The sequence below is a fragment of the Orycteropus afer genome, unplaced genomic scaffold (genome assembly GCF_000298275.1).
Source record: "Orycteropus afer afer isolate SDZICR_OR568_19922 unplaced genomic scaffold, OryAfe1.0 scaffold00821, whole genome shotgun sequence".
Taxonomy (NCBI): domain Eukaryota; kingdom Metazoa; phylum Chordata; class Mammalia; order Tubulidentata; family Orycteropodidae; genus Orycteropus; species Orycteropus afer.
In genome coordinates this window covers 65,010-78,823 of record NW_006922408.1, presented here as the reverse complement: position 1 = coordinate 78,823, position 13,814 = coordinate 65,010, and the positions used below count along the sequence as shown (strand labels likewise).

General features: G+C 43.8%; 1 protein-coding gene across 1 annotated transcript in view; it reads left to right on the top strand.

Moving 5' to 3' along the window:
• Window positions 1–9,429: 9,429 nt before the first annotated feature.
• The window catches only part of ADI1 (acireductone dioxygenase 1), a 23,477-nt gene continuing 19,092 nt past the window's right edge, over window positions 9,430–13,814 (top strand). The window contains exon 1 of the mRNA XM_007957886.1: window positions 9,430–9,549. Within this exon, the coding sequence (XP_007956077.1) occupies window positions 9,430–9,549 (120 nt within the window). The remainder of the gene's footprint in view (window positions 9,550–13,814) is intronic.

The window sequence follows — 13,814 nt, the reverse complement described above, 5'->3', positions numbered from 1 at the left end:
AAGACGTCATGCTGAGAGAAATTGCAGAAATATAACAAATTAACAGCTGTGATTAGAGTAGGTATTAACCACAGTGATTAACTTTCTATTTTCCTTTTGCCCCTCCTTCCTTTTGTGTAAATAGGATGGTTACTTTAGGTTGTTCTCACAGTCTTTTGGGCATCTGGCTTAAATCCATTGAGCCTGGAGCAATCAAGATAAGGGAGTAACAGAGACATACCTGGCGACCCGAGAGGCCTTAGGGTGCCCCTTCCCACACTTTCCCCTCCTTGCAATCTTTCTAGCCAGGTGCAAAGAACTTGAAGGACACTTTCTCCTGACCAAGGGCAGCTTTATATCACAGACCAGAAAAATAACAGAGAGGTCACAAGACAACAACAACTCATCCCAATAATAAGAAAGCATTATCGGTATTCCTCAAAACCTACCCCTTAGCCCAATTCCCTTTAAAACCCCTAACCATTTCTCAGCTTGGGGAGACAGACTTTTTTTTTTTCTTAATTTTTATTGTTATTTGAGTGAAAGTTTACAGAGAAAATTCATTTTCCATACAGCAATTCATACACATTTTGTTTCATGACATTGACTGCAATTCCCCACAATATAACAACTCTCTTCTCATGGGGAAGATAGACTTTTTTTTAGAGAAGTGATTCTTTCTTCTTAGGTATTGACACACAATAAATTCTTTCACTTTCCCACTTCAACTTGTGATCATTGGCTCTGTGCAACAGGAGGTAAGGACCTTGTTGTTCCTACAAAACTATATATTCTTAGAATAAAATTATACATTTTTAGTTAAGATGTCTCCTCTTCAAAACTTGGCTTCAGCCTCGTGTTACAGTTAACTTGTTGTCTAAGTTAGTTACCAGTCCTGCTGCATCCTGTGATCTAAGACAGAGCTATCTATGTCAACAAAGGCTTCTGGGCTCACTTCAGGACCAGATACCTGGGCTTTGACAAACACCAATAAAACCTCTTAAGGATTACCTGACTGCCAGGGACTTAAAGGAAACCTTTCTTAATTATCCATTGTCCTATCTAACTTTTGTAAAACTGTTAATGTTAGGAGAAATTCCCAGGGAGTGTAGGGCAGCACTTGCACTAAGGGCCAAGAGACTGAAGAAATGATCCAGAGCCATTCTCTGCAACATGGCTTTATTGGGATTTACTTATAGGGAGTCCAGGGGTGGCCAGCTGGATGGCCAGAAGAGAGAAAGAGAGAAAACTGTGCTGCCTTAAAGATACAGGCAATTTTTGTACTGAAGTACACAAAAGGGCACGCTGCTAGGCTTACCTGACCTTGGACTCTCACTCCTGCATCCCCACGTTGCAGGAGGTAGAGCTCTGGTGCAGGCATCTGTGTAACTTTCTTGGGGCTGTTTTAAGGCCTGGATTACAGCCTGGCATGCCCAGAGAAAGAAACAATGTTCATAATGAGGTCCTGATAAGGACCTGATAAGGACCTTTGCCATCTATAAACCAAAAAAAAAAAATGAACCCACTGCCATCAAGTCAATTCTGACTCATAGCAACCCCCCTTAGGTTTCTGAGGTGGTAAATCTTTAAAGAAATAGAATGCCCAGCGATCAAGTCAATTCTGACTCATAGCAACCCCCCTTGGGTTTCTGAGGTGGTAAATCTTTAAAGAAATAGAATGCCCAGCGGGGGGGGGGGGTTGTTAAACAGTAGCATGCACAATGTTTACCTACACTCCACCCCTACAAACCCTAATATGGCTCTTAGAATCTTACTGCTCCAGTCTTCTGCAGTACCCTTCCAGCCAGCACAGCAGAGGTGCACTGTAGTCACACACCACAAATACAGTATAAGCAACAGCAACATATCACAATAAAAACACAAAATCCAAGGAAAAATTAAAAATGTATAATGCCAAGAGACAGCGAGAGATAAAAGCCACTTCAGGAAGCTGCTGTTTCACCACTGAAAGAGAGCACTTCATGCACTGGTGTTAGTTGAGTCCGTGGCAGACAGGTAGAGGAAGACAAAAGCAGTTCTTCACAAACCCAGCAATTGCTGCTGTTATGCAGCTCAGCTACAGTTTTGGACCAATCAGTGAACAGGTGGGGTGTCATTAACCTATGGATAGAAAGATAGATGTTTAGTAGGCACTAAGACAGGTAGGTCATGTCTCTCTAACAAAAGGCATGGTACCTGAGAGTCTTGACCTAGGACTCTTCCAGCCTGAGAAGACATACCTGGTTTGCAGTACCATACTCACTGTCCTTCAGGTTCAGTTTTGGAGAGGAGGCCTGAGTAGAGTAAGAAGGCAATTACAATACTCCTAAGAGACATAAATAGCATTCCTTTGGACATAGGTGAACCAGGATTGTGCACACGTTTTTTTGTGGACATGGGTGTAAAAAGGGTGTAATCTCTAAATTCTGCTCTAGGAAGCCCCTGTTGTTATGTGCCGTCGAGTCGGCCCTGACTCATAGCGACCCCTCCTTGGGTTGCTGAGGCAGTATCACTATGGAAGTAGATTGTCCAGCCTTCCTTCTGAGGAGTGGCTGGTGGGTTTGAACCACCAGCCTTCTGGTTAGCAGTCAAGTGCCTTAGGCACTATGCTACCAGAGCTTCTAGGAAGCTTCTAGATGTGTGGAAAAGGCAAACCAATGAGGCCCCTGTTCACCAAGTCCAGGGTAGGGTGACTAGAGTGTCTTCTGTGACTAAATCTTGTAGAAAGGACAAAAGCAAGTTACCTTGTGTTCCTGTCTGGGGTAGCCCTATATCTTCTTCAGAGAGTGTTTGTACCTGGATGTGTAGGATGGTGTCTGGTCCCTGAGTTAATAGTGTATATGTATTTGGGCGGCTTTGCCACTTATGTCCACAGAAGGCCCAGATAGCATCCAGAAGTCTCTCAGTCCATCCTGTGAGTGACTGAGTTTCTTCTTTCAACTGCTTCTTCAGTAAACCATTCATTCTTTCTATCAGGCTGGAAGCAGTGTTGTTGTTGTTGTTTGCCATCGAGTCAGACCTGACTCATAGCAACCCCTGCTTGGGTTTCCGAGGCAGTATCACTACGGAAGTAGATTGCCCAACCTTCCTTCCAAGGAATGGCTGGTGGGTTTGAACCACCAGCCTTCTGGATAGCAGTAACGTGCCTTAGGCACTACGCTACCAGAGCTCCTGGCAGCAGTGGTATTATATGGCAAATGGAAGTGTCAGTGAATGTCATTCTGGTCTGCCCAGTCCTGTACTTTTTGTCCAATGAAGTGCGTTCCTTGATCACTATGTCTGTTGAGTCCCATAAGCAGCACAAAGGTGTCTGAGACCATGAAGAGTGGCTTTTGAATGGCTCTCTTGCTAGGATAGGCTTGGAGCAACCCTGTCATGGTGTCCACATAGGTCAGAGGATACTTACAGCCTTCAGACATAGACATAGGTCGGATGTAATCCACTTGCCATCACTGAGCAGATTCAGTTGCTCATAGTATGCATCCAGGATGACAGGGAAATGTTTGGGCACACTCTAAGAACAACTGGTGCAGTCATTGCAAGTTTCAACTATGTCTCTATAGGATAAGGGCAGATCCAGGTCTTTGGCTATCACCCTCAGAGTTCTTTGTCCCTTATGGCCTGTTTTCTGGTGTAACCAGGCCACTATGTCCCCTACAGGAAAATCTTCCATTGCCTGTCTTCTGGCCAGGGCATATGTTTGTGCATTCCCTGGTGTGGGGCAGCTGAGTGGGCTGACGTGTGATATACCACAACATCCATATCCTTGATTCGATCTAGGAGTTCTTGCCATATTTGTGCACTCAATAAGGGATGACTGATTATCATTCACTGTTGTTTTTCCCATTGCAAGAGCCACAAGGTGAGTCCTTTATAAACTGCAGAAAACAGTGGGGCTAGGTTCATGCATTAGAATTATCCATCCTGCTTGTAGTTCTGCCCACTAACTGCTCTTTCCTTCACCTTGATCTATCCGAATGCTTTCCGTTTCTGGTTGTATGGTGACAGCTATCCACCATGAGGGATTACCCTGTGCTGACCCATCTGTATACCATGTGATTTCAAGGACAGGTCCTATTCCTTCCTTGACAAAGGAAGGGAGTTCAGGGGCTTCAATAAATTCCTGGGTCCCAACCTCAGTGATAACATATGTTAGTGGAACCAGGACAGCATGCAGTTCAGTAAGAGAACTGTTGGTCAGAGTATTTCTTTGTTGCAAATGGCCACAATGCTGCTCTGGGCCCTTCCAGATTGAAATTTGGTAAAGGCATTTGTAACCATCCATCCCACTATAGGGTACTGTGTTCTTACTACTATGAGCAATCTTTTTGTTATACTTTCTACTTGTAGGAGACTATGATACATTGCACACAACTGCTTCTCCAACATGCTGTATCTTTTTTCTGCTCCTCACCGTAACTGAGACCAAAAACCTAATTGTACTCTCTTATGCCCTTGCTTTTGCCACAAACACCAGCCAAACCTTCTGGCTAACTGGCTACATCCAATTCCCAGTGCTGTTCCTACACTAATACACTCAAAACTTGTATCTGTTTTACAGCCACTTTAGCTACCTGGAAGACCTCCTCTTCTGTATAACTCTGATCCCACTGGGCCACTTTTTTTATTAAGTGATATAAAAAAACTAAACTCATTGCCATTGAGTATAGCCACCCCACCTTGGGTTTCCAAGGCAGTATCTCTACAAAAGTAGATTGTCCCATCTTCCTTCCAAGGAGTGGCTGGTGGGTTTGAATCATCAATTTTCTGGTTAGCATTCAAATGCCTTAGGCACTATGTCACCAGAGCTCCCAAGTGATATAAAGGATAAGGGCCTTAATATTTGAGCCATGTGGGGAATGAAGGGGTGCCAATAACTCAGAAGACTTACAAAGGTTTGTACATCTTTCAGAGTTTGGGGTTGGGGATAGACTTGCATGTTATCTATTACAGCTTCTGGTACCATTCTGTCTTACCCTAGCAAACACCACCCAAGAACTTGACAGACAAGCCAGTTCCCTGGAGTTTGTTTTCATTAACAGCCCACCCTCCTTCCTCAGGACAGCTATCTGGGAGGAGCCTGCTTACTGCAGCACAGAAAGACAATCAGATGTTAACATGGCATCATCTATATAATGAAACTGAAAAAACTCCTCTGGGTGGTACCACGTAGGCCCCTGGCCATCACAGATAGTAGGGCTGTGTAAATACTCTGTGGTAGCACAATAAAAGTCCACTCTTGCCCAGCCTAGGTAAAAGCAAATTGTTCTTGACTACTGGGATCTAATGGGATACTGAAAAAGGCATTAACTAAATCCAGCACAAAATTATATGTTCCTAAATCTTCCCCAATTTCTTCTAAAAGTTGAGCTATATTTGGCACGGCTACATGCAGAGGAGGAGTTACTTTGTTTAACTCCCGGTAGGCTACATTCATTCTCCAAGGAAGGCTGGCTTTCAGACAGGCCATACCAGACTATTAAAGGGGCTGTGTATTGGTATTACTATTCCGACTTGAGCTAACTCTCTCACTGTAGCTGTTACCTCTTCAGGGCTGCTGGGGAGCCGATACTGTTTCAAAGCTACTATCTGATATGGCTGTGGCAGCAGAACAGGGGCCTATTCTCTTTTGTCCCCAAACAAGAGGTTTTATAACTCTTATCTATAGGCAAAATTCTCCTGCTGTCATCTTCAAAGTAAGGCAAGTGAGGACATCCATGCCTAATACATACGTATTCAGGAAGGGGGTGAAATATACACTTTATAGATTCAGGGTGCTAGCCACCCAATTTGCAATGTTAAGGTCATCTGGCTACTTACACTGACCCTCCACCAAATCCATCTATAGCATTTAGAGGGCCTTTGAGGTTGTTAACATACCCATAAATGAGGGAACATTTGGTCCCAGTATCCACCAGAGCCATTATCTGTTGTTTGTTTTTCGAAGTCCAATGGATGGTGAGTTCCACATGTGGCCTCTGGTCCCCGGACACTACTCTGATGAAGAGCTGAAGTTCTGGGGGACTTTGCCCTGACCCTTACTCTGTGGATAAAGGTGCCTTCCATGCATCCCCTCCAGAAGGTGCTGCCAGTTGTGTTGTTCTTCCTTTGTCTCCTAATGTGAATTTCTGCTCTGGTTTCAGTTTCTGCCAAAGTCTGACCAACACAGTATTAGGCTGCTTATCAATTTTTTCTCCTGGAGTCCCTGCCCACATCAAGTCCAGCCACATCTGCCTGCGAGTTACTCACACTGGTCCTTTTACCCTCTCTTCTTTCTTTTGCAGCCGGGACACTAGCATCTCTATGGTGCTAGCTTGAGCCACTCTGGAGTCCCTTTCAGTTCCCAGTCATGCCATTCTGTTACAAGGAGTAGCAGCCCATCACTGCCACTGCTGTCAAGTGCACTATTGTTTTCTTTCTTGATATATCAAGGCTACTTAATACTTCTAAATCTTTTCCATTTTCAGGGCATCCTTGTACTCACACAATGGTTCCCATTTATTCACTAGGGCTGTTTCGGGGCCCCACATCAATGTGGACAGCCACCCTGGATTTCCCCAGCCAAGATTCCCTTCCCCAGCCATGCTGGGGGCTCAGACAGGCTTCTCTTCAGTCTCCTGGTCGGCTTGCCAGCTGTCGGGAGAAATTCCCAGTGAATGTAGGGCAGCACTCGAACTAAGGGCCAAGAAAATGAAGAAATGACCCAGAGCCATTCTCTGTGACATGCGTTTATCGGGACGTAATTATGAGGAGTCTATGGGCAGCCAGTTGGATGGACAGGAGAGAGTGTATTATAGGAAAAGAAACCCCAATTTCAAATAGGTCAATAGAGACACTTTTATTACGCCTTGGACAGGATGAAGACAAAACAAAGACAATAATCCTGGATGAGGAAAACCACCAGACTGAAAAAGCTGACTAGAGTCTGTCGAGTCATGGCCATGTGGCTAATTATATGTGATTGAAAAAAGAAAGGAATCATCACAAAATCTCATTGGTGGTAGACAGATTAGTCACTTGCAGGTGGGACTACAGAAGCAGGGAAAAGACCATGATTGGGATACATACATAACTGAAGATAGAAAAGGGTTACAGGATTGGTTCTGGGCCTTAACTACCTGTCTAGGTGGTGGTCTGGATAGGCTGTGACTCATGACCATGTAGCCTGAGTCTCAGCCACAAGGTGGCTATCAAATAATACCAAGACCCCAACATTAATTTAAATGAGAAAAGGACACACTCAGGCAAGTTCCCTAGTTCTTTGTGAGAATATAATCTATTTCAACCATACTGTTCCTGAAGGCAAACTGCTCCTCCCTAGGTCTGTCCTAGAACTTGTCTGTGCATAGCCACAATGCTGGTTTAATGGTCAGAAAGAACCCAAATGGCATCTGAAACTTATATCAAGCCTCAAAATGGAGTTAGGGCTCCCACTGCAGACCACAGCCTTCCACAACCCTAAGTGCTTTAGAATTTAAGCTTTCACACAAGAGAAAGAGAAAACTGCACCGCCTTAAAGATACAGGCAATTTTTATGCTGAAGCACACAAAAGGGGCACCCTGCCAGGCTTACATGACCTTGGATTCTATTCCTGCACACCCACACATTCCAGGAGGTAGATCTCTGGATCCAGGAGTCCATGTACGTTTCTTGGGGCTGTTTCCAGGCCTGGCTTACAGCCTGGCATGCCTGGAAAAACAATGTTCAGAACAAGGCAGCCTGGTAAAGATCTTTGCCATCTGTAGGTATGCACAGTGTTTACCCTACAGTTAACTAATCCTGCATATGTGCTGTGACTCTTTCCTTTAGTATAAGAATCCCTAATTGTAAACGTTGAGCAGAGTGGGCATGTTTTTGGAGTCACTGAGACCCCGTCTCTCATCAGTGTACCTCCTAATTAAATTCTCTTCTTCTCCTTGAGCTGTTGTGTGAACTATTGGTTTGCTGCAGCATATTTTGGGTTACAGATCAAAACTTAAATATGTACATAACTGAAGATTAAAAAGGGTTACAGTATTGGTTCTAGGGCTTGACTACCTGGTTATGTGGTGGTCCAGATATGACTCATGACCATGCAGCCTGAGTCATAGCCACAAAGTGGCTACAAGACAATACCAGGACCCCAACCTTAATTTAAATTAGATAATGACACACTCAGGCAAGTTCTCTAGCTCTTTGTGTGAGCATAATCTATTTTCATCAGCACTCTTTCTTGGGGCAAACTGCCCCTCCTCAGGTTTGTCCTAGAACTTGTTTATGCATAGCCACAATTGGTTTGAAGGTCACAAAGAACTCAAATGGCATTTGAACTTATGTCAAGACCCCAAATGGAGTTAGGCTCCCACTGTAGACCACCAAAGGACACAACTAAACTCACTGCTTATGAGTCAATCCCAACTCATAGTGACCCCTCCTTGGGTTTCCAAGGCGGTATCTTTACAAAATTACCTTGCCCAATATTCCTTTGGAGGAGTGGCTGGTGGGTTTGAACCATCAGCCTTCTGGTTAGCAGTCAAATGCTTTAGGCACTGTGCTACCAGAGCACAGCCTTCCACAAAACCAAGTGCTTTAGAATTTAAGCTTTAATAGGCCTGTTATCAGCTAAACTGGTAAGAAATTCACAATTGGAAGGGGAAGCTTGTTTTATATGGGAAAAGGTGATGGGGAAAAAAGAGGAAATGGGAGGCAGTTTAAGATTACAGGATAGTAGAGCAGACTATGCTGAACTTCAAAAATCTAGGGAACTTGGGTAAGGGCCAGTAGAGCATACTGTACTAGCCTGAGCAACACTGTGTGTACTGGTGGCAGTGAAGAAAAATCCTATCTGGTAACCTGAGCTGGCTTCAAACCAAAACTTTGCTCCCTATCGCTGCTTGAGTGTAACAAAATCACTTAATATTTTTGGCATTTTCTTTCTCTTCTATAAAACAGAAATTGCTTAATCCATCTTGTCTCAGGAGATTATTATGAAGATCAAACATGATAAACCCAAACCTACTGCCGTGGAGTCCTACTAATAGCTACCCTATAGAACAGAGTTGAACTGCTCTATAAAGTTTCCAAGGCTATAAATCTTTACAAAAGCAGGTTGCCACATTTTACTCCAGAAGAGGGACTGGTGAGGTTTAAACTGCCCACGTTTAGGCGCGTAACCACTGCGCTACCAGGGCTCCCCAAACAGTACCACCAAATATTATTAGCAATTTGCATGACGTTCCGCCAGCAACTTTACTTTAAGACCCCTTGAAGCTCTAAATAAATTCGCTGGTTGATAGGATTTGATCTTTTCAGCTTTAGGGTTGGGGGTGGAGCCAGTCAGGGGCTGGTCTGACCTCAGAGCTGTGAGGGTGGGGCTGCTGAGTATAGGGAGTAGGCTGGAGGTCTACTTAAGAGCTGTACCCCGGCAGTGTCCTCCGACTTGCAGGCGTCCTCCAGGGAAAGACGGGAAGATGGTGGAAGCATGGTATATGGAAGAGAACCCAGAAGACCAGAGGAAGCCGCACCGAGTGGTACCCAACCGTCCGGTCAGCCTGGAGCAACTGCGGCAGCTTGGTGTCTTTTATTGGAAAGTACGTTGGGAGGAAAGGAAAGAGGCCGAGTTTAGGAAATGGGGCTAGAGTAAAGTTAGACCTAAAAAGCTACAAAGCTCTGTAACACTACAAACGTACGAGTACCACCCTGCCCTCTCTGGCCCGCCAGTGGTATTTGTAACAAGGAAGCGCCTGCGCGCTAGACCCTACCGCAGCTGCTCCAGGAGAGGCGCATACAGCAGACTGGCCAAATCCCACGTGGGCACTTGACTTCCTCCACCCGTGCAGATTTTCTTGCCTTCGGTACACCACAGTTGACACATGGGTGGGTTGCAGCGGCCGTGAGGCCGCAGGCGCATAACTGTAGGCCTGGTAGCCCGGATCTTGGTGACCCGCGCGCTGCGCGACTTCAGCCGCTGGGCTGGGCCCGACAAGCAGCTGTGGCCCGGGTGGGCGGAGAGTGAGGGTAGAGAATGGCTACTTTGTGTGTAAATTGCTTGAGGGCCTGCAGGGGTCCTTTGTTAGTCTGGCGCCCCCTGCCATCTTGGCTGCTCATCATTAAAATGCCCCGTCTCCTTTAGGACGGATTGTTGTTGTTATGTGCCATTAAGTCGGACCCAACTCATAGCGACCCCTCCTTGGGTTTCCGAGACAGTATCACTACGGAAGTAGATTGCCCCATCTTCCTGCGGAGGAGTGGCTGTCAGGACGGATGGGTTAACCTAAATGGAGGTAGACTTTGAGGAGTTGACTTTGAGGGGAGACGGAAGGCTAGCACCCCGAAAACGAAGCAGTCAGTTCGGTGGTGCTCAGTGGGATTCGATTGGAAGAAGGTCTAAACAGGGCCTTTCTGGGAGAAAATGAGTTTGAGAAAGATTGGAGATGTCTTTCTAAGTGTTCCTGCCGGGTGAGAGTCCCAGTTAGGGAATTAAAACTAATAATAAAAACCACGGCACATAACTACAACAAAAGAAAGAAGAGAACAGGCAGACGACGTGAGGCAGTAGGAAATCATAGTTAGAAGAGGCTCCTTTTCTTTTCGATACACTGTCTGCTTCCGTAGTGATACTGCCTCGGAAACCCAAGGAGGGGTCTCTATGGGTCGAATACGACTCCACAGCAGTGGGTTTGGTTTTGGTTGGTGGTATTGCGCTTTTTTCTTTTTTTTTTTGCAGTGTTGTAAAACCTGTTGGTCGCTACCAAATATGGAACTAATAAAAGGGAAGCACATAAGGAATTTTCCCCCCAGAAGTTCGATATTACAAACCTGTAATGAAGAAGCTGGGTTTAATCTCCAATCTCTGTAGACCAATATTGTTCCTATACCTTCTGTACAAATTTTAGCTTTAGAAAAGCTTTGCATACAGTTCAAGCATTCGTAAATCTTAAGTGTTTACATAATACTTTTCTTGATAATCTTAGCTTGTTTATTTTTAAATGGTTATGATATGGACAAAAGCTTATTGCAGTGGCTAGTACCTGGCCAAGTCTGGGATAGAGTGGAAGGTGACTCAATCAAATCTTTGGGTGGGTTTTTTACTTTTAGCTAATCTGCATTTTGAGTAATCAAAATGAAATACAATGTTTCAAATATCATTGGAATAAATACCAAAAAATGTGTTTTGTTTGAGTGTAAAATTTAACACAGAGTCCTGTATTTATCTGGCAGCCCTACTGGAGTACAAGCTTGTATTGTCAAAGACTGGGTTCTGAAATAATGACTAGAAAGCTGTAGCTGAGAGAGAAATTTAATAAGAGGTGGAGACACATAGGACCAGAGGCAAAGCCAATGTGTATCTCTCTGAGCCTTACAGGCAAGGGGTTTTTATAGTAATTCTTAAGGCGGTGGTGTACTTGATTTCAAAAGACCTTGTGCAGGCAGGTATTCATAAAATCCTGACACTTTTGTAAAGGTTAGGAAGCAGAACAAGACTGTGATAAATTCCTAAGATAGATTTCAGCTTCCTTCAGGCTAGATGCATGTGCAGTTTGCTGTTTGCGGTTGGTTCCAGTCTCCATCTTGTTCCTTGGATTGGCCATTTTAGTTCATCTGGTCGTAAAGGAGGGCAGGGGCTTCAAAACTGGTTAACCCTGGACACAGATAGTGAGCTGGAAGACATCTTAAGAATGGCCTGTTATCAGAAAAGACCATTTAAGTAGTAAATTTATATTTGCATTATTTCTTTTGCAGTGTTTCTTCCTTAGTCTCATGATTTAAGGAATGCAATATCCCTGCCCTGTGAGCTGTTCCTGTCTTGGTTTTATGATTTTAGGAGTGTGGTTGCAGAGGCAGGATTCTTACTTGATTATGGCTACAAGTGGCAGAGTGAGGGAATGTTTAAATTGAACAATATTAATATGGAACTCAGGTTAGAACACATATTCGTCTCCCAGAAATTCTAATCTGTTTATACTATTACAGTATGGGAGCCCAGATGTTGACTGATGTGGGAACAGGTCATGGTATAGCAGATTGGGGAGAAGTGGAGAAAGAGAAGTAACGGAAACAAGAAAGATGCTGGCCAAGGCCTGGTGGGTGTAGCTGTTCTAGGAACCAACCAGTTGCTGTTGAGTAGATTCTGACTCATGGTGACCCAAGATGTGCCAGAAATAGAAGTGTGCTCTATAGGGCTTTTTATTTTTTAATTTTTAAAATAATATTTTATTGTGGCTTTGATAAAGGTTTACGCAGAAGTTTAGGCTCCCATTCAGTATTTTCTACACAAATTGTTTAGTGACATTGTTTACATTCTTCACAATGCATGATGAACATTTTCATTATTTCTGCTCTGGCTGTTCTGTTTCCATAAATCTATTTCCCTGTCTCCTATCTTCACAGCTTTGTTTTAAAGTAATTGTTGACCGTTTGGTCTCATATAGATGATTTTTTATAGGAGCACAGTATTCATAGGTGATATTTATTTGTGAGCCAATCTGTTAATTAGCTAAAGGGTGATCTTGGGTTAGTTTTGGTTCAAGGTCTAAAGCGTATCTCTGGGCAATAGTTCAGGGAGTTCTCCAGTTTCAGTGGGTACAGTAAGTCTGGATTTTGGTTAAGAATTTGAGTTCAGTTCTACATTTTTCTCCTATTCTAGCAGGATTCCTCTGTTATGGCGCTAATCAGAATGGTTAGCAGTGATAACCTGGCACCATCTGGTCTGGTTTCAGAGTAGAGAAGGCTGTGCTCCATAGAGTTGTCAATGGCTGTTTTTTCAGAAGTAAATCTTTTTGTTTTTTGTTTGTTTGTTTAATTGTGATTTGAGTGAATATTTACAGAGCAAATTGGTTTTCTGTTAAACAATTCATAGGCATTGTTTTATAGCATTCATTGCAATCCCCACAATGGAATAGCACTCTTCCCACTTCCTCCCTGTGTTTACCATTTCTCTTCATCCTTCTTTCCTATCTTTTCCTGACTTCTGAGCTTTATCTTTGGGCAAATGCTGCCCTTTTCATTTCTTATGGTTGATTGTTCTGAGTTCATACCTTCCTGGTATTGTTCGCCTTATAAGCCTATGTTTTGGCTGAAAGTTGAGCCCTGGGGCTGGGTTGGGTTCCAGGCTTGAAAGGGTGTCTAAGAGCTATAGTCTTGGGGGTTCCACCAGTATCTATCAGACCAGCAAGCCTGGTAATTTCTTTAAAAAAATTTATTTATTTATTTATTTTAAAATATCTTTTATTTGTATGTGTGTGATTAGGGTGAAAGTTTATAGAGCAAGTTTGTTTTCCATTCAACAGTTCATATACATTCTGTTTCATAACATTGATTGCAGTGCCCTCAATGCAACAGCTCTCTTTCCACTTCCTCCCTGTGGTTTTCTTTTCTCTGTGTCTATGAATTCCTGCCCTCTGAGCTAGCTTCCTGCGCAAATGCTCTCCTTCTGATCTCCCATGGTTGATTGTTCTAAGGAGTGTACCTACCTGGTATAAATGTTCACCTTGTAGGCCTTTCTTTTGTTTGGCTGGAAATTAATCCAAGGGAGTGAGTTCAATTCCAGGCTTAAAGGATGGCTAGAAGTCATAGTCTTGTGGGTGTCACCAGTCTCTATCAGACCAGTATGCCTAGTTTGCTTTATGATTTTGAGTTTTGTTCCACGTTTTTTTCCCACTCTGTCCAGGATCTCCAATTTTGATCCCTTTCCAAGTGGTTGGCACTGATAGCTGGGCACCACCTAGTTCTTCTGGTCTCAGGGTCATGTAGGCTGAGGTTTCCATGGACCTTGGTGTAATTATTTTCATGCATCTTTGCTTTTTCTAACTTGTCTTTGCTCTGAGGAGAGAACAATTGCTGCATCTTAGATGGC